This window comes from Dermacentor variabilis, chromosome 5 (genome assembly GCF_050947875.1).
Source record: "Dermacentor variabilis isolate Ectoservices chromosome 5, ASM5094787v1, whole genome shotgun sequence".
Taxonomy (NCBI): domain Eukaryota; kingdom Metazoa; phylum Arthropoda; class Arachnida; order Ixodida; family Ixodidae; genus Dermacentor; species Dermacentor variabilis.
The window spans coordinates 114,606,366-114,624,473 of NC_134572.1; the positions used below are offsets into that span (position 1 = coordinate 114,606,366).

The following is an 18,108-nucleotide window of genomic DNA, read 5'->3' on the forward strand; positions in this document are numbered from 1 at the left end:
TAGCGCCGTCTAGAAAAGTCAGTATCGCAGCCACTACTAGCCGTGCCAGTAGCCAACTCTACACAAGCGAGGTCGCCATTTTGACCTGTGTCGTGTCGACCGTATCGGTGTGCGGCGTGGTGTTATCGTGATGGCACCAAGCGGGAGATGCCACTACAGTGCTGCTTTCAAACGAAAAGTTGTGATAGCCACAGAGGCATCGTCGAACCTTCAAGCCAGGTGGGACTTCAGTGTCGATGAGAAAAATGTTCGTCGTTGGAGGGGACAACGACAGCAGCTTTTTGCATGCACCGCAACGAGGATGGCATTTAGCGGACCAAAGAAAGGCCGTCGCCACGAAGTGGAGACAGTTTTGGCCGACTTTGTTCGGACGCAGAGAGCAGCTGCCCTTCCAGTGACAACAGAAGTGCTCCAAGTGAAAGCTAGGGAACTTTCGAGGGAGCGAGGCCTAACGCCAAAGGATTTCAAAGCCAGCCGGGGCTGGAGTCAGAAATTCATAAAGCGCTTCGGCTTCAGCCTCCGACATCGCACTTCAATCACCCAGAAGCTGCCAAGTGATTTCGAAGAAAAGCTGATAACTTTTCAGCGCTACGTGCTGCGAAAGAGAAAAGTGGCAGGCTACAACCTTGGGCAAATCGGCAATGCCGACCAGACTGCTGTGTACTTTGATATGCTAGTGGCGTACACCGCGAATGAAAAGGGTGCCAAGGAGGTGAAGGTGCACTCTTCAGGCTACGAGAAGCAGCGCGCAACTGTGATGCTGTGCTGCACAGCTGATGGACATAAACTCCCTCCTTATATGATATTTAAAAGGAAGACGCTGCCTGCTCGAGAAACTTTCCCAAGAAATGTCATTGTGCGGGCATATGAGAACGGGTGGATGACAGGTGCGATGGTGGAAGAGTGGGTTAAAATTGTGTGGCGATGGCTTCCAGTACCCTTTTTGACAAAGAACTCGCTCCTTGTCGTCGACTCTTACCGTGGGCACTTGACCACCAGCGTGAAGGCTTTAGGAATTTAGGAGGTCAGCTTAGAATCGGAGTCGGCCTAGATTCGAGTAAATACGGTACATTTTTTATGCCTTCATTGTCGGGAATTTTAGACTAGTCTATACTTTTCGAAGTGCAGAAGATGCTACAAACATGCACAATTGTTACTAATTGTGACAATTCAGCTTGTCGAGATGGCCAAATCGAAGCACGCCAAATGTCTCAAGGCATTAGCTTGCGCGCAATAAATTCATAAGGGCGTTATATGTCACTTGTCGATGCATACGTTCGTGGCATAATGGTTTGAGTATCGGGCTTCTGTGCTAGAGATGCTGTGCACAAATCCTGCCGTTGGACAATTTCAGTAATGTTTATTTAGTTATTTGTCACACAGCATTTTGTTGAAAATGACAAGTTTACAAAGTCATGAATCCATTTGCAGCCAGAAAGATGAGGTTTAGGCAGATCCATATGCAGTCAATGTCCAATTTCCCGGATGCCCTATAATTCGGACTCCTTCGCGGTACCTTCAGGTACCCCATAGAGCCAGTCTATAAAGATGCCTAAAACTTCGGATGCTCAAACCCTTTGCCGTCCGATTTTTCGAACCTTTTACCACTAACTGCAGGTCCAAAGCAGCATTCATCGCTGCCATTTTGATTATCTCGCAGCCTCAAACCCCAAAGTTTGCACGCCGATCAGCTAGCTGTGGCCAGCCACGTCACCGCAGCCACTGTATCGTATTGAAACCTCAAACCAGCGGCATGCCAATCTATCGGCAGCCGTAGCTAGCTGTAGGTGTGGACATAGCCTTTCGTGTTAATCCAAATGCTTTTTGGTTAGCTTTCTGATAGGTCATGTTATCGTGTTGTGCTGCTGTGCGCTCTCTTCAGTGTTCGCTTTAAAGCTTCCTGCTGTTTGGGGCTGTGCTTTTCATCGAGCGGATTCGACACTGACAGTGATGATGCCGACTACATCTTCGTCATCTTCGCCCATGGCCTCGAAACCCGCAAATGCCTGCTGTAGGCTGGCAATGTAAAAGAAAATGGCCATCATCAAGCAAGTTGAAAGCGGCCGGTGACAAGCCGATAAGGCCAAGGACTTCGGAATTTCAAAGCAAACAGTTTCAAATTTCCTGAAAAACAAGTTGCAGATCTTGGAAGTGGCCAGATAGCCAACCGGGGCTCAAAAATATAATGGGAGTCGGGGTGCTTGCCCAAAGCATGTGGCTAAATATCATGATTGCTAAGTGAATCCTGGTCTCATGTTACATCTTGAAGCAAAGGGCAGAAGCTGTTGTGCTTCAAATGGACATTGAGGACTTCAAGTTCAGCAATGAGTGGCTCAGAAATTTCAAGAATCACAATGACCTGAAGTACAATAATATGTGCAGCAAAAGCGACGCTGTCGACAATTCAGCTGTTGTGCAGTATCGGAATGTAACGCTGCATTCTTTGTTGCAGAAGTTTGTGCCTGAGAACATATTCCGCTGTGATGAAACTGGATTGTTCTAGACAATGCTCCCAGAGAAGATGCTTGCATTTGCTAGTATCCTCTGCCATGGCGGCAAACACAGCAAAGAGCGGCTGTCCGTCCTCGTTAGCAGCAACGTGTCAGGCAGGCAGAAGCATCTGATAATCAAAGAATCTAAGGTTTTTTAAGGGCACACCCTACCTGTTCAGTACAAGGTCAATAAGAAAGCCTGGATGACAAAGCAGTTCTTCGAAGTGTGCATTCGCAAGTTGCACAGAAGGTTCGAATAGCAGAATAAAAGAGTTCTGCTCTTTGTGGATAACTGTGCTGCGCATGGCCACATCAAAGATCTAAAAGCTATACAGGTGGAATTTCTGCCGCCGAACGCCACATCATTCCTGCAGCCGATAAACCAAGGCGTGATCCACAACCTAAAGCTTCTTTACAGGTCGTGCATGCTCAACCGCATAGTGCTGGGCTTAGACACTGGCAAAAGTTACACAGTTGACCTAAGGTCGGCTATTAGCATGCTTGCAGACTCGTGAAAGACTGTTACACAAGAGACGCTTCGCAACTGCTTTCACCACGCTGGCTTCACACTTGGCACCGAGACGGCTGACTCGCCCGGAGAGAACGACAGCGTGTATGATCTATCTCCTTCCATAGACTTTGTGTTCGACGACCTGTGCGCCGCTGACTTTTCTATTCCAGCCAGGGATAACTTTTGAAGGATTCACCGACACCGATAAAGATATCAGATTCTGTGCAGAGTTAACCAATGATGAAATCGTCCGTCAAGTGATGGTGAATTTGGACCACTCCGACACTGAGAATGAAGAGCCACCACCTGCTCAGCCGACGAGCTCCGAGCTGACTTGAGTACTTAAGATGCTGTGATCAGTGTACAGCAATGATATGACCCTGGCTGAAATGGAAGCAAACATAATCGCGTGCAAGCAGAACACCATGCCAAAGAGGATCAACGATTTTTTCACACCGCTAAGGCAGTAGTAATAGGCAGTGTTGGCCCAGCTCAAGATAATGCCGGCGACATTGACGGCACCTGTTGATGGATTTTTATTTTTTATTTTTATAAACAGCTCTTTTCAGAGCCACCTCAGTGATGCATTGGCAGAGTTGTGCAAGTCTGATACTCCATCCTTGACCCCCTCCATCCAAGAAATACCTATAAAATGGTGTGTTTTCTGCATGCATTTGATTTTTCGTTTGTTTCCGTGGGCATTTGGGAGTCAGAAAAACTGAACGTTGACTGTAATTCTCATAATTCCCATGCTGGCTGAACCGTCCCCATTGCAGCTTCTGCGGACACAAGCACCAGAGTTCCTTCTATAATTATTGCATGAAACTCTATCTCAGCAATAGAGGTGTGCAGCTCGCGCTTGTCTGACGTCCGCGCGCTTTGCTCTTTGCACCTATGTTGGCTGCGGTAGGCGTGCAGTGTGAATCCATATCCTTCGAAGCTGTGGCTCTGCTGGAAAGGTGCAACACGTCTTGTCTCACCCAACAAGACTTTTCTCACACCCTTGCATGCAGCAGTTAGAGCTATTGTCCTGCATTGTGCCAGGTCCTTCACTGATTGCATTACAAAGCAGCACACAGTCCAAATGGCAATTTTGAAGACTTCTTGTTTATAGATACTTGCTTTCTTGTTTCTTGTTACTTGTTTATAGATACTTGTTAAGATACTTGTTTTCGCAAGCCCTGCTTGCAAAAACAAGTATGCTGCCACGAGCAACTGCTGCACAGTTGAAACGTCGTTCGCTACCATCCATGTGGGTGGAGAGACACGAGTGATGGCTGGCACGCTGGTATTTGACACAAGCGACATCACAGAAGCATCACTCCCTAGCCTACGGCGCAGCCGCTAGACGTGGTATTTTGTGAAAAATGCATTAAATTCATTATTTTGCACTAATTTCTGCCTGAAAACAAGTTTGTGTCAAATATTTTCAGCACCCAAACTTTCATTTAGGCTAAAAATCTCGGCGGCAAAAGTTTTGTTCAGTATCCCTTTAAGATTTCTCCAGTGGTGGGAAGAATCGAAGCCATGTTACATATGTTCCTCAAGCACAGCAGCCTGACACGATAGGACTGCATCACGAATTGCCACGAGGTGCAAAGGATTAGTTCTCAGCCTTAGCATACACCGGCACGCCATGCATCTTGGCTGCCATGCAAAAGGAAAAGGAGTTATCACAAACTTTGCTGGCATGCTGCTAGATGGCATAACAGGTCCAGAGGGAAGGACAAGAGAAAGGCCAGGCTAGGCCAGGCTGCTGTACATGTCTTATACATAATGCATTTTGGCACTGGCAATACAGTGTGTCAGTACATTCCTTAAATGCTAAAAGCACTAACATCGGCAGTCATCATCAGATGGGATCTGTTGGAATGTTTTTCTCTGTTTTTTTTTTTCTGTTTTTCTCTGTCTCTAGAGGCTGGTAGAAGATAAGTGATGATGGGTGATGTGGTTATCTCACTACTGTTTCGTACCAATGTGGTAATCTTATGAAGGATCTGTGGATAATTCATGTTGTTGCCCAGTGTCATTGTATAAATTTTTTCTTTATGCAGATAGGAGAAGCGGTAGTAATCCCATTACCATTTTCAGATCTTTATTAAGGACAACCAGACAGGAACAGAAACCACGCGCGTCAACTACCTAGTGATCTATGGCAGCCCAATCAACGCTACGAACATGGGAGATTTCAAACGAGTAAGTTTGGTGATGCATTTGTATACACTTGCAAGCATCCACTGTGTGTATATATGCCATATTTACTTGATTCTAATGCATCCTTTATTGTACCATGCACCCAATTTTTCACAGCCAGAAATGAAAAATTTGAAGTACTACAATGCAAACTGTTTATTAAAATCGAGTAACTACGGTGTTGAGTATATTTTTTATTAGGGGTCGATATTGCTTTTTCAAAATTAATTGTGCTAATTTCTGAGGGGCCAATCTATAACAACGCCATAAAATCTTGCTCGTGCCTTTGTGAAGCCATTCCAGCTCTTTACCTGAATTCTTTCTGGTTAAGCTTGGAAGTGCCAATGTACAGTAAAATTCCCATAACTCGAACTGCTCTGTTGGTCCCAGCAAACTCCTGCGCATTTAACTAAAGAAGAACTCCCTTGAATTCCAACTCCAGAAAGTACACAATGGTTATTTTGAACAAAATTTCTCACTCCCGTGGACCACTTTTAAGTGAAACCTGAGCCAGAGGCAAAAGTTTAATGCATCGCTAGTTGAGTAAGGATGTGCAGAAAGCGGAGACTTTACCATTGCAGTGTGTGCACCCTGTTTTCCCATCTGGCTTAACAGGAAGGGGCCCTTATAGTCTGCTCTTGATCATGTTACTGGGCACCCCCCTACACCCCCCCCCCCCTCCTAGCACGTGCTTGATCATGTTCCTACGCATGCTATCCCTTGCCCTCCCTCACTCTCTCTCCCAGCATGATCACGTCATCTCCAACACTGGGCATGCAGCAGCGTGCATTGAGCTCAGCTCATCCTCACATCCACAGCAAACGGCATTTGAGGCGCAATCTTATCGCACTTGTGCTTTTAGGTAACTTAGGACTCTTCTGGCACATGTCGCATGCTGATGGAGGATAGATAAGACTTTCAGTGCGAGCCCAGTGACGAATTTGATTTTGTGTGCTGTACCGCACGATTGATTGGGCACTATGTTCAAAGGGGCTCTCCTTGGTTTGAACTGTGTCTTATTCTAATACATTTCCAGTCCCTTTGGAGTTCGAATAGACAATAGTCTGCTTTACAAACGAGAGGAGCTTGTGATGGTGGCAGTTAGCGGATGGCTGACTAGGCTCGCTACTGAAATTGCACCCTGGTACTGCTGTACAGCCATATGCCCACATATTAATACAGTAGTAGAACCCCATTGATATGTTTTTCAACGGGCTGTGGAATCACATCGTAACAGTGAGGAAAGCCGTAGTCACCACGGCAACATCAGAAACAGCTCTAAATGACTGCCAATACAGTTATTAAATTCTCGGTGCTCGTGCTGTGACTGGCTAAGGCACATACAATGTTATGTGACTGTGGCTCCTTTTCATTCTTGGTGTGCTTCACCGAAATATTTTGTGTATGCTTCACCACCTAATGCAGCTCTATTGCAGCGAAGCTGACTAAAGACATTGGTGATTCTGCAACGCCTGTAAAACCCTTGCCAGCCCCAAAACAAATTGAAGCCCTGCACTCGACGGATTTAGCCTAGTGTACATGTGCATAGTGTGCATTAGGTTTTACCCGTGTGCACTTCTTCGGGTGCTTTACCAAGTGCTCTGTGCACGTTTTCTCCCGATATGCTTGTGCACTGCCTGGCTTGTCCAACTTCATCACTTATTGCAAACTTTGGTCCCATGTTGCAATGCATACATTCATTGTCTTCATAGCAACATGCGAGAGCAAGTTTCCCTTGGCATTGATCAGTTTGCGTGACGGCCATATTCAGACGCATCGTAAGGTGCAAGGACATTACGGAATGGTGACGCATCAAATGGGAACATATAAATACATGCAGGGTGTCTACCAACCAGGAAAACGGGGAATTCCCACCATCCTTCAACAAATATGCTGTTACCTGATTTTCCCCAGCTGCCTTCCCCATTTGCATCGCTCCCAAGGCTTTCTTTACTTCTTCCGGCATTACTTGTGGGATTTCAAATTCCTTTAGACTATTCTCTCTTCTATTATCGTCGTGGGTGCCACTGGTACTGTATAAATCTCTGTAGAAATCCTCAGCCATTTCTCATCCATTTTAGTAATGATATTGCCGACTTTGTCTCTTAACGCATGCATCTGATTCTTTCCTATTCCTAGTTTCTTCTTCACTACTTTTATGCTTTTTCCATTCCTGAGAGCATGTTCAATTCTATCCATATTATACTTCCTTATGTCAGCTGTTTTACGCGTGTTCATAAACTTGGAAAGCTCTGCCAGTTCTATTCTAGCTGTAGGGTTAGAGGCTTTCATCATACATTGGCGTTTCTTGATCAGATCTTTCGTCTCCTGCGATAGCTTACTGGTATCCTGTCTAACGGAGTTACCACTGACTTCTATTGCGCACTCCTTAATGATGCCCATAAGATTGTCGTCCATTGCTTCAACACTAAGGTCCTCTTCCTGAGTTAAAGCCAAATAGCTGTTCTGTAGCTTGATCCGGAATTCCTCTATTTTCCCCTTACCGCTAACTCATTGATCGGCTTCTTATGTACAAATTTCTTCCATTCCCTCCTCAAGTCTAGGCAAATTCGAGTTCTTACCATCCTATGGTCACTGCAGCGCACCTTGCCGAGCACGTCCATATCTTGTATAATGCCAGGGTTAGCGCAGAGTATTAAGTCTATTTCATTTCTAGTCTCGCTATTTGGGCTCCTCCACGTCCACTTTCGGCTATCCCACTTGCGGAAGAAGGTATTCATTATCTGCATATTATTCTGTTCGGCAAACTCTATTAATAACTCTCCCCTGCTATTCCTAGAACCTATGCCATATTCCCCCACTGACTTGTTTCCTGCCTGCTTCTTGCCTACCCTGGCATTGAAGTCACCCATCAATATAGTGTATTTTGTCTTGACTTTACCCATCGCCAATTCCATGTCTTCATAGAAGCTTTCGAGTTCCTGGTCATCATGACTATGTAGGGGCGTAGACCTGTAGGACCTTCAATTTGTACCTGTTATTAAGTTTCACATCAAGACCTGCCACCCTGTCGTTAATGCTATAGAATTCCTGTATTTACCAGCTATATCCTTATTAATCAGGAATCCAACTCCTAGTTCCCGTCTCTCTGCTAAGCCCCGGTAGCACAGGACCTGCCTGCTTTTTAGCACTGTATATGCTTCTTTTGTCTGCCTGACCTCACTGAGCCCTATTATATCCCATTTACTGCCCTCTAATTCCTCCAATAGCACTGGTAGACTCGCCTCACTATATGACGTTTTAGCATTAAACGTAGCCAGGTTCAGGTTCCAATGGTGGCCTGTCCGGAACCAGGGATTTTTAGCACCCTCTGCTGCGTCACAGGTCTGGCCGACGCGGTGGTCAGTTGCCTCGCAGCCGCAGGGGACTGAGGGCCGGGGTTTGATCAACATTAATAAAGTGCACACATATCCTCTTAAAAAGCTTTTGAAAAATTCATGCTTCTCCCACGCTTTCCCCTCTGCCCCTAGTAGTGCCGCTGCATCTGCAGGGTTGTACGAATTTTTAAGTTAACAGATTGACAGATATGCAAGCTGCACCAAAATTATTGAAGCCTCAAATTTTAGGCACACAACTCTCGTTTATTGCTGTGCTGCGTGGTAACAGGGGCCCTCTGCTGGTTCTGCCCGTCTCTTCCTTCTATGTTAGAATACTCTTACAATCGAATTAGATTAATGTGGGTTTAGCCCCACTAAGCCGAATGTGTCAATTTTACTACGCTGAGATTGATGTGTCAAAATTTACATGTAGGAAGCTTAACACAGACTGTAGTAACATTTATTATATGCAGGAGTGAGATTTCAGTTGTCGATTCAGCAATAACAGCTAGTAATGAATATTTTTCACAAATATCATTTGATTGCTTTTTCATATGAACATACATGCCCTCCATGGCTAGCAATAAAGGTTAACAAGTTCTGTTAATTTTACTTGATGTGGAATTGTATTTGGGCATGATGGGGTTAATATTTGGGGGTAAGCTCACATTCGTGGCGGACAGGTAATCAAATGAATGGGTATAGTATATTATGTCAGTGAGAACTTTGAAATAGTAATATTTGTAAGGAGAGACTGCAATACTTGAAATACTTGCCTGAAAAGCCATGGAAGTCAGAAATGCGTCATAGAAAACAAGTCTTAGTCGAAAAAATTCAGTCTGAGGTAGAATTAATATGGATCCTGTAGTAGCTTCAACGGGGCGGCCGAGGCGCGAAGCGCCGCAAAGAGCCGGACTGCTCGAGTCGGGGACCAAACAAAGAATGACTTTATTCCAGCGAGGGGAAATGCATCAGGTATACTTACAGCGTTTGGCGTTGAGTGGCGCCCTGACGTAACGATTCGAAACCGAAACAGGATATTACATCACCTCTCCCTTGAGAGAAAAATGCGCCACTCGCTCTCCTCACAACAAAAGCAAGAGTCATGAGTTACAGAAGAATACAGAAATGTGAACATCGCACAATGAAGATTTTCCCGTGTAAGTTTTGGTCGTGTTATCATTTATCATTATACATTGAATAGGATTTTCTACTAGTATCAGTTGTGGACGTGTATCATCTATGCATTTTAGTTGGTGTTGGCCAAATGGAAAAATAAACACAGTGGAAATGCTGCTCACTACATGCCATGTTATTTGACTTGAAATGAGTTGACTAGAGATCACATGTGAGCACTGTAAGACAAATGCTGGCGATGTCTTTATACAGTAGAAAATTCAGGTACGTGTGCCTATCACAGACTTTTTTTTTCTAAGCAGACATCTTTGGCTTCCCAATTTTAAAGAAAGATGCATACAACTGAAAGACGCTAAAAATGAACACACACTCATGAACACAGTTGTACTGCAGTTCTGAAGAGTACCCATCTTGGGAGGACAACAATGAAGTGCACACTGGCACGTACACACGTCATACATGATAAGAGTTCACTGAGTACAAGGAACAGACAATTCAAACATCCGTGTGTCCCCTTGGACAACACTGATGGGTGGCTCATTCGCTCTGAGCCTGGTTTAAGACAGCTCTGTGGCTGTCGTGGATCGAAGATTGTGTGTATAAGGCATGTTTACACTGCAAGATAATGCAAGATCTAAGTAATATGCAAGAGACCTTTTGGCATAAAAAGATGAAGTCTTATGACGGTCACTATCGTAGTGATGATGTGCATACTGCACGTTTACACTACAAGAAATGTAAGTTATCCCCTCCGCCAGTAGGAACTGGAAGAAAAAGTGGGAAACCATCATCAAGAAATGGGTAGTCACTGGAATGACTCCTTTCAACCAAGTTTTCAAGAAAATCCTCTCGTGCAGGGCATTTCATAAGTTTGGACGCATTCCAACGTTTGCCATTTTCAAGCTTGAAAGTATTGCGACCTGCCAAACAGTAAATCTTAAATGGACCTGAGTATTTAGGACCAGACGTTCTCGAGTTACATACTCGGACAAGATCTCCTGGACGAAAATGAGGGCATTTTGTTGCACGACGACGGTCCACGTACATCTTAAAATTTTTGGCATAAGAGCCTAATTCGCATGCAACCACTTCCTTAATAGTCTGGAAGCTGTATTCAGTATCCTGATCCCAGGCAAAAGGTTGTCCTTGCTTTAGCAGTTTCCTAAGCGGTTCTACGAAGTCAGCATACTGCAAGATCAGTTTAACATAGTATTGCGTGAGACCAAGAAATGAATGCAGCGACTTCTTAGTCAGTTGGCTGCAGTGCATCAACAATTGACTTGACTTTGTTTTCCAGCGGCGAAATGCCATTTGCACTGAACCTATGTCCAAGAAAAGTGAGCTCTGGGATACTGTATACACACTTTGCATTTAGCTCCATGCCAGCAGCTGAGATTCTGGAAAGCGCAGTCTACAGATTTTTATCAGGCTCAGCTTGTGTGCAGCCCCAAATCAAAACATCACTTAAGCAGCACAAGGTACCTGGGCAGTCTTTTAAAACAGATGACATTATCTGCTGAAAAACGGAAGGCGCAGATGCCAATCCGAAACACACATGCTTAAAGCGAAAGAGACCGTCATGAGTGATGAACATACTAAGCTCATGGCTTTTCTCAGACAATAAAACCTGATGATAAGCGGACTGTAAGTCCAACTTACTGAAGACAGTAGCATCAGCGAGTTGATGCAACAGTTCGTCAGCCCTCGGTAGTGGAAAAGCGTCGGTGACGATAGCCTTGTTGAGTTCTCTAAGATCGATGCAAAGTCGAATGGAATTGTCTTTCTTCCGAACCACGATGATCGGAAAAACCCACTCAGACGCCGAGACTCGTTCAATGATATCAGCTGATTCCAGCCACTGCAGTTCGGCGGAGACTTGTTTACAAAGAACCAGAGTTAGAGGATGCAGTTTCGCTGAGGCTGGTTGCACAGAAGCTCGAAGAGCAACGTCATGGATGAAGCCTTTTACAAGTCCCAATTGTCCTGAGAATAGATGGGTGAACTCTGTTGGAGTGTTGTGTGGAAGAGACAAAAGCTGAATGCTTGGGTCAACTGGAACTCCTGATACTTGTTGACATGTGAATGAAGACTCTTGAATGTCAATGCCCAAAGCTTGAATGGCGTCTAAGCCCAGAAGAGAAGTGCCCTGGTTCGTGACGTGAAATGTCACTACTGCAGTCTTGTTGCGGTACTTGACGAGCACGGAGAAATCTCCTGAATGCAAAATTTCTTGCTGAGAATAATTCTTGAGTCAAAGACTCGAAGGAGATAAGGAAAAAGAACTTTAAATGCTCTTCGTACAGGGAGCTGTTCATCAGCGACACTGTAGCTCCTGTATCCACGAGCAACTTGAGTGTAGTATTCGCAGTGAAGACTTTAGCGTAAATTATTGCCGGACAGAAATTTGGTTCTTGAATTGTAAGCACAGACGGGACTGTAGTGGCTGATTCTGTATCGGCGGTAGCGAGAACAAACTGCGTTCGACCAGGGGGCTGTTGACGCATTCGGTTCCTTGAATGGCAAACCGAAGCGTAATGTCCCACTTTTCCGCATGCATGGCAGGTAATGTGCTTGGCCGGGCAGCTTGGATCGGATGCAATATGGTGAGGTGAATCACATTGGTAGCAATGAACTGCGATGTCTCGACTGGCTTCGCGGAGTTCGGGCCGGACACCACGTTGGTCGGCCTCTCCAGGTCGCGACTTTCTGCCGTGCTGTTGAGCGTCGTCTTGCAGCGGCCGAGTCGAGCGAGGAGTGCGCACCCTGGTGAGGAAGGTGATGGCTGGCAACACCATCTTGGCGTTGCATCAAGACGCGATAGTCAGACGAGTTGCTGAAAACTTGAAGTTCTTTGTGAACTTGTTCTACGCTTCGTCCGATTTCCTGGGCTTGAGCATGAGGGACGATCCTTCAAAGAGCACTTTTCTCGTATTCTTGATGATGCGACGCCTAGCAAAATTTGGTTGCGCAGGGCCTCGTCATGCCAAGCACCGAATGCACAAGCAGGCGCTAGTATTTTTGAGGCAGTGACGAAGTCCTGAAAGGTTTCCCCGGGCTGTTGCTTTCTCTCCCTGAAGACAATGCGGTGCACCAGGTTATTGGTGCTTTGTTCATAATGCTGGTCGAAGATGCGAAGAATGTCTTCGAACGTTGTAGATGTCAGGTCCGCTTGCGACACGAGGTCGTAGTAGAGATGCCCCTTGAAGCCTAAGTTACTTGGTAAAATGGCTTTCTTCCTGTCATTTTGTAGTGCCTCGCCTCCGGTCACCTGGAGAGAAGTGCAAAAATAATGCTTCCACGTGAGCCACGGTACCGCAGGAGTACCAGGTAGGGCAAGGAAAGGCAGCATGGGGATGCAAACGCCATGCTGGGCACTGAGAGCAAAGGTGGAGGAGTTAAGGTTGATGTAGAAGCAGACATAGTTCATGGGCAGAATCTGTAGTTCAAGACTAGTTCATCATAGTTCAAGACGTAGCAGACATGCTTATGGGCAACGAATCTGTAGCAGTGTGGCAATGAATGTAAAGCTACTGACCCAAAGCGTGCACAAGTGAGAGTGCTTCTGAAAAAAGAATGTCCCACATTTTCTTCCGCATTGATTTAAGCTGGGGAAGTGAAAGCATAAACACCTTATTTGCACTAGCTAAATAAGATAGAACAGATCACTGAGTGTTGAAGCTGAGGGATTTTATGGCTTTTCCCTTGCGGCTCTCGGTAAACACGGAACTGTTGCACGTGGAAGCTACATCGATTCAGCATCTGTTTCAAAAAAGAACAGTGTTCTCAAACGCTGGTGAAGTACTTGATGCTGTAACACATGCGCAGAAGCTCTGTCCTCATAGCTTTCTCTTCATTGCCACGGAAGTATAGGCAAGTTGTAGGCATGTATAGGTATGTGCTGACTGCTGTCTTTCTTATAAGACATGGCCCACTGTGTATATGCCCATTCTTGGCCAATCACCCAGAATGCATGGGCCAGGGTGACACAAGGGATATGTAGCCATAAATATATTAAAGCGATAGCACCCCATACGCGTCGACAGTGGCCACCAAGGAGATTATGCACTCAAACCCACTTATAATGATACTGGTTTTAACAATATATCGGTTATAACAACGAGAAGCTGCTGGACCTTCAACTTTTGTATGTTTTCCATTGTGAAATAACTTGCTTACTACAATGCTCCAATGCCGCATCATCGGTTATAACGATGAAGTCTGTCTGCTGGGTGTCCGAGTCGAAAGGTAGTAAAATGCTTGAAAATTCTTGAAAAGAAAAAAAAGAAAACGAGAAATTCGAGCCGCTGCACGATGGGTCACTGCTTCAACAGCCATCGTGCGCTCATTCTCCAGCCATCTCCGCGCACCTCTCTCCCGTCGCCCTTTCACCCCTCCGAACACGAATAAGCTGTGCTTATAGTTCTAAACCGTCCCACCCTCAAAAACACAAATGGACCACGATAACTGCACTGCTCACAGATTGCTCACGTGTTGCTCGCTGGCTCCTCATTCAGCACAGTCATGGCGCAGTTCTGCAAACACCTTAATCACTCGTGTTCATCTTTGTTGGTCGCATCAAAATCGTTCCTGGCGGCGCGGTTTTTCCGCCTCGTTTTACCAACAGTTGGTTTGACTCGCCGGCGAAACGGAGGATGGCTGATGCGCCCGCTGATCATCGGCAAAGAAAGCACACGGCTCTAGATTTGGAAACTAAGTGCTTCTAACCAATGAGGCGATCGTCGTGAAAATGCTTGCATCACATCGTGACGACGACAACGGCAGTAATGATGCAGTAGGGCAGGCTGCCTCAATATTCTCACAAGAGGCCCAGCAGATGAGTCAGTCCCTCTGGGGCTTCGTTTTCGCGAGGAACCTTCCACTGCACTACGTGGAGCACCTGGATGCCTTGGAGAAGAATGTTGGCAAGCTTCGCATAAACCATGCAAGGCTGACAGACATAGGGTTTTCTCATGCAAGCCATGGAGAAGCACATAGCGACATGCTTGTGGCGATCTCGCTTGAGCGTTTATTCTGGATTTCTCAAACTGACAGGCTGCCACGGCAGTGCTCGCATATCGCCTGCCGCCTGCAATCCCTCTTTGCAGTTGTGGTAGCAGTGCCATTTTTTAATGTCGACAGCCACGGCTTGTTGCATGCAATCGTAGCGCCCAGGAAGCAGTTAAATGAGTGAACACAATCTGCAGCTGATGGAGGAAGGTGGTGGGGAGGGGCACTGGCCTCCCCACCATTATGGTTTTCTCACATCAGCTCTGCTATCCCTCTATTTCGATTTTTTCATGCAACCCGGTTATAACAATGGAATTTTCATGGCACTTGAATATTGCTAGAAGTGGGTTCAACTGTATACTTAGACTTCTGGAGCGGAGTTGGCTCTTCAAAAATGAAGCCCGAGCCAGCGTAGCTGCTGTAGCACAGTGTGGTGGGTGTTCATCATGCTTATTGAGTCTACGCAGTTGTGATAGTGTTTGATTCATTGTGGCATGCTGTCCAAGGGCATTACATCTTGTCAGGTCATGGCTATACAAATCATGTAAGGTATACGCCCCTGGTATAACATTCTGGCTGTAACATAAGCTCTTGTTGTTTGCTCACGACCAGACATTGTGCACATGTTTGCTTTAGTGGAGAACGATTAGGAAGGAGTTCGTACGTACACGTGTAAAATTTACATGTCAAGTAGTACTTAGCACGTCACTGTGTGTGGTATTATGTATTGTGCCTGCTGTCTCGGGTTGTGCACATGGTATGAATGTTCCACAACTTTCTCTTTTTTGGTTTGCACATATTGCGCAATGCCTTTGTTTGTAATAAGGAAAACAGTGAGACAGGTGTACAAGATAGACAAGTGCTCGATTTATGACAAAAAAAAGATGGAAGGGTTTCAAGTGCAGCACACGTCCAGCCAAGAACTATCTGGTAAATAAACGGAATTGAAATTGAAATCCAGTCCACTTCTTCCCTTCTCTACACCTCTGCATGTCTTAGTGGCTTCCTGTTTATTCACAAATACGTGCCAACTCTCCCAGCAAAACATGTTGTATAATTGCTTGAACTGAAGGGCATTGTACTAGCTCCAATTACAAGATTGCATAGTTCTATAATGTTTTAGGTACTCCGCATCACTAAGAAATCTAATCAAGCACATTAAGAGTGCTAGCACTGCTTTCAAAGCTTGTATTATGTAGAAATCAATTGACACTAGATGTAAGTTCCGAACTGTGCTTGTAGTGAACCAATATACACTTTTGACAACCTCCAGTGTCACTGAAATGTTTTTTAGGCTGCTTCTATACGTTTGTGTAGCATTCATGACTGATATTTTTGCTATCTGAAGGCTTTCAACTGGGTCAGGGCAGCATGTATGTTACATTACCATATGTTCTCGACACGATGGGTGAGTGGTACCAATTTCTTTAGGTGCATATAAATTATAAGAGGATGTTCACAGTCAAGTTCATTGACGTCACCTCTGAATTCAGTATATAAATATCAAGTGTTTCAGAATGCTAAATGCACAATTTCCTGCGCATTTCTTGAGAAAACCATCTGTCAGTGTTGTGCAAAAATTGAAGAGCTCTTGATAGAGTATTGCGAATAAAATAAGGGCCTTTTCGGAACTACTGAGGGCAGGTAAAAAATACAAAGTGCAGTTGCTCCACATTTCCACAGCCCTGTAATGGCACTCGTAAGGGATACAACAAACAAATAAAGGAAGACTGTGGTCGCAATGTATAGTTAGAAGTTTCTTGTGGAAAGTGTATTATGTCTTTATTAAAGCTGGCTGAAAATGTTTCTCGCTGACCAGCGGTAATCAAGGGTGAATATTTCGCAGTCACATGAAACAAGAAAACATTTGTAATCAAACACCCACCATGGTTCCTTGTGGCTATGGTGTTGAGCTGCTAAGTATGAGGTCATGGGATCAAATCCTAGCCACAGCGGCCACATTTCGATGGGGGCGCAATGCGAAAACACCCATGTACTTAATTTAGGTGCATGTTGAAGAATGGTGGTCCAAATTATTCCAGAGTCCCCACACTATGGTGTGCCTCATAAACAGATCATGGTTTTGGCACAGAAAACCCCATAATTTAATTAATTTTGTAATTTAACACAGTGAAGAAGCCTCTTGCTGCTTGCTTTTCTAAAAGCCTGCCACAGTAGCTGGATTCAGAAACCTTTTCTCATCAACACACAATTGTGAACTGATATAAATCTGGAAGATGTTTCTTCTCAAGTTTTTATTGTGGAACTATAAGTGCAACTGAATCCTGCACGTATTCTGTGGCCACCTATGCTAGGGACACGTCCTATTTTGCCTCTAGCAATGTGGCCACCGCGGCATCACTCGCTTCCTTAGGCTGCAGGGACTGCCACTCCAGATGATTTATATAACCTCCTTGGTGGCCACTTGATAGATAGTCATCATAACAAAGTTACCAAACTTGCCATAACAGATGAAGAAAGGTCATAATAAGCATCATAACATATAAAACATATCGTCACTAATTACACACCCATCATAAGAAAGATTCCGAATTGCAATCGCCTAGTAAGGATGGATGTGCTGACAAATTTAAAAGTAACTGGTCAATGATAAATTTTTGTTTCAGGTGGCTGGAAAGAAAGGAGAAAGTCATTAGGAAGCAAGAAGAACATGCCTTACACTGGAGTGGCCTTGTGATTTACTGCTTTGCTTTAGTATGCAATTTTGGGGGGCTGGAGAAGCATCACCCTGAGCAGGATTTTCGACGTGGCATCAACTCAGGAAAGGGTGCCACAGAAACTCATTCTGATGCACATGTACATTTAATGCTAAAATAAAGCGTTTTTCAGGGCCTTTGACTTCCTTCTCTTTTGGTCAGCAACAGCTGCACACATGAGCTTTGATCTCTTAAGAGTACTGACATGACATTTCTTCCTTGTCATTTGTTGGTTTCCTTCTTGCAATTAATAAAGGTTTACACATTCAAAAACCCTTGAATAAGTACTGGGAAATATTGCAATACCCAAAATAATTTACTGTAAAGTAATTCACTGTACTTGTTTTTACAAACCACTTTTGGTATGCAGGAGTGGAACATACAGCATGATCTCACAGTCCATTGACTCACTCCGTTTCTGCAATTGCTGTGGTTACTACACACAAACGCAGCCAGAAGATGCCCGGTCGGATATTAAATACAAAATGCATTCGTAACAAGCCTATCCAGCCTCATCGTCATTGCCATCACAAGATCGCTACAGAACAAGCTGTTTCCTCTACAATGCCGTGGTGGATCTATGAAGAATTGGTTGGTTTCCCCACAATGAGTGGAAACTGTTTAGAGCTTTAGTTAAGTGTGTAATGTAATGGTGAGGCGCTGCTTTCAGTCTTTGACTTCAAAAGCTCAATGAAAAGAAGGTAACATCCTCA

The 18,108-nt window shown here is 44.9% G+C and overlaps 1 protein-coding gene across 1 annotated transcript in view; it reads left to right on the forward strand.

Annotated features, from left to right (window-relative positions):
* Txl (Thioredoxin-like) overlaps positions 1–17,537 on the forward strand; it is a 47,934-nt gene extending 30,397 nt beyond the window's left edge. Inside the window, exons 7-8 of the mRNA XM_075693357.1 lie at positions 5,095–5,199; positions 17,306–17,537. Of these exons, the coding sequence (XP_075549472.1) occupies positions 5,095–5,199; positions 17,306–17,335 (135 nt within the window). The 3' untranslated portion in view covers positions 17,336–17,537. The remainder of the gene's footprint in view (positions 1–5,094; positions 5,200–17,305) is intronic.
* The last annotated feature ends 571 nt before the right edge of the window (positions 17,538–18,108 follow it).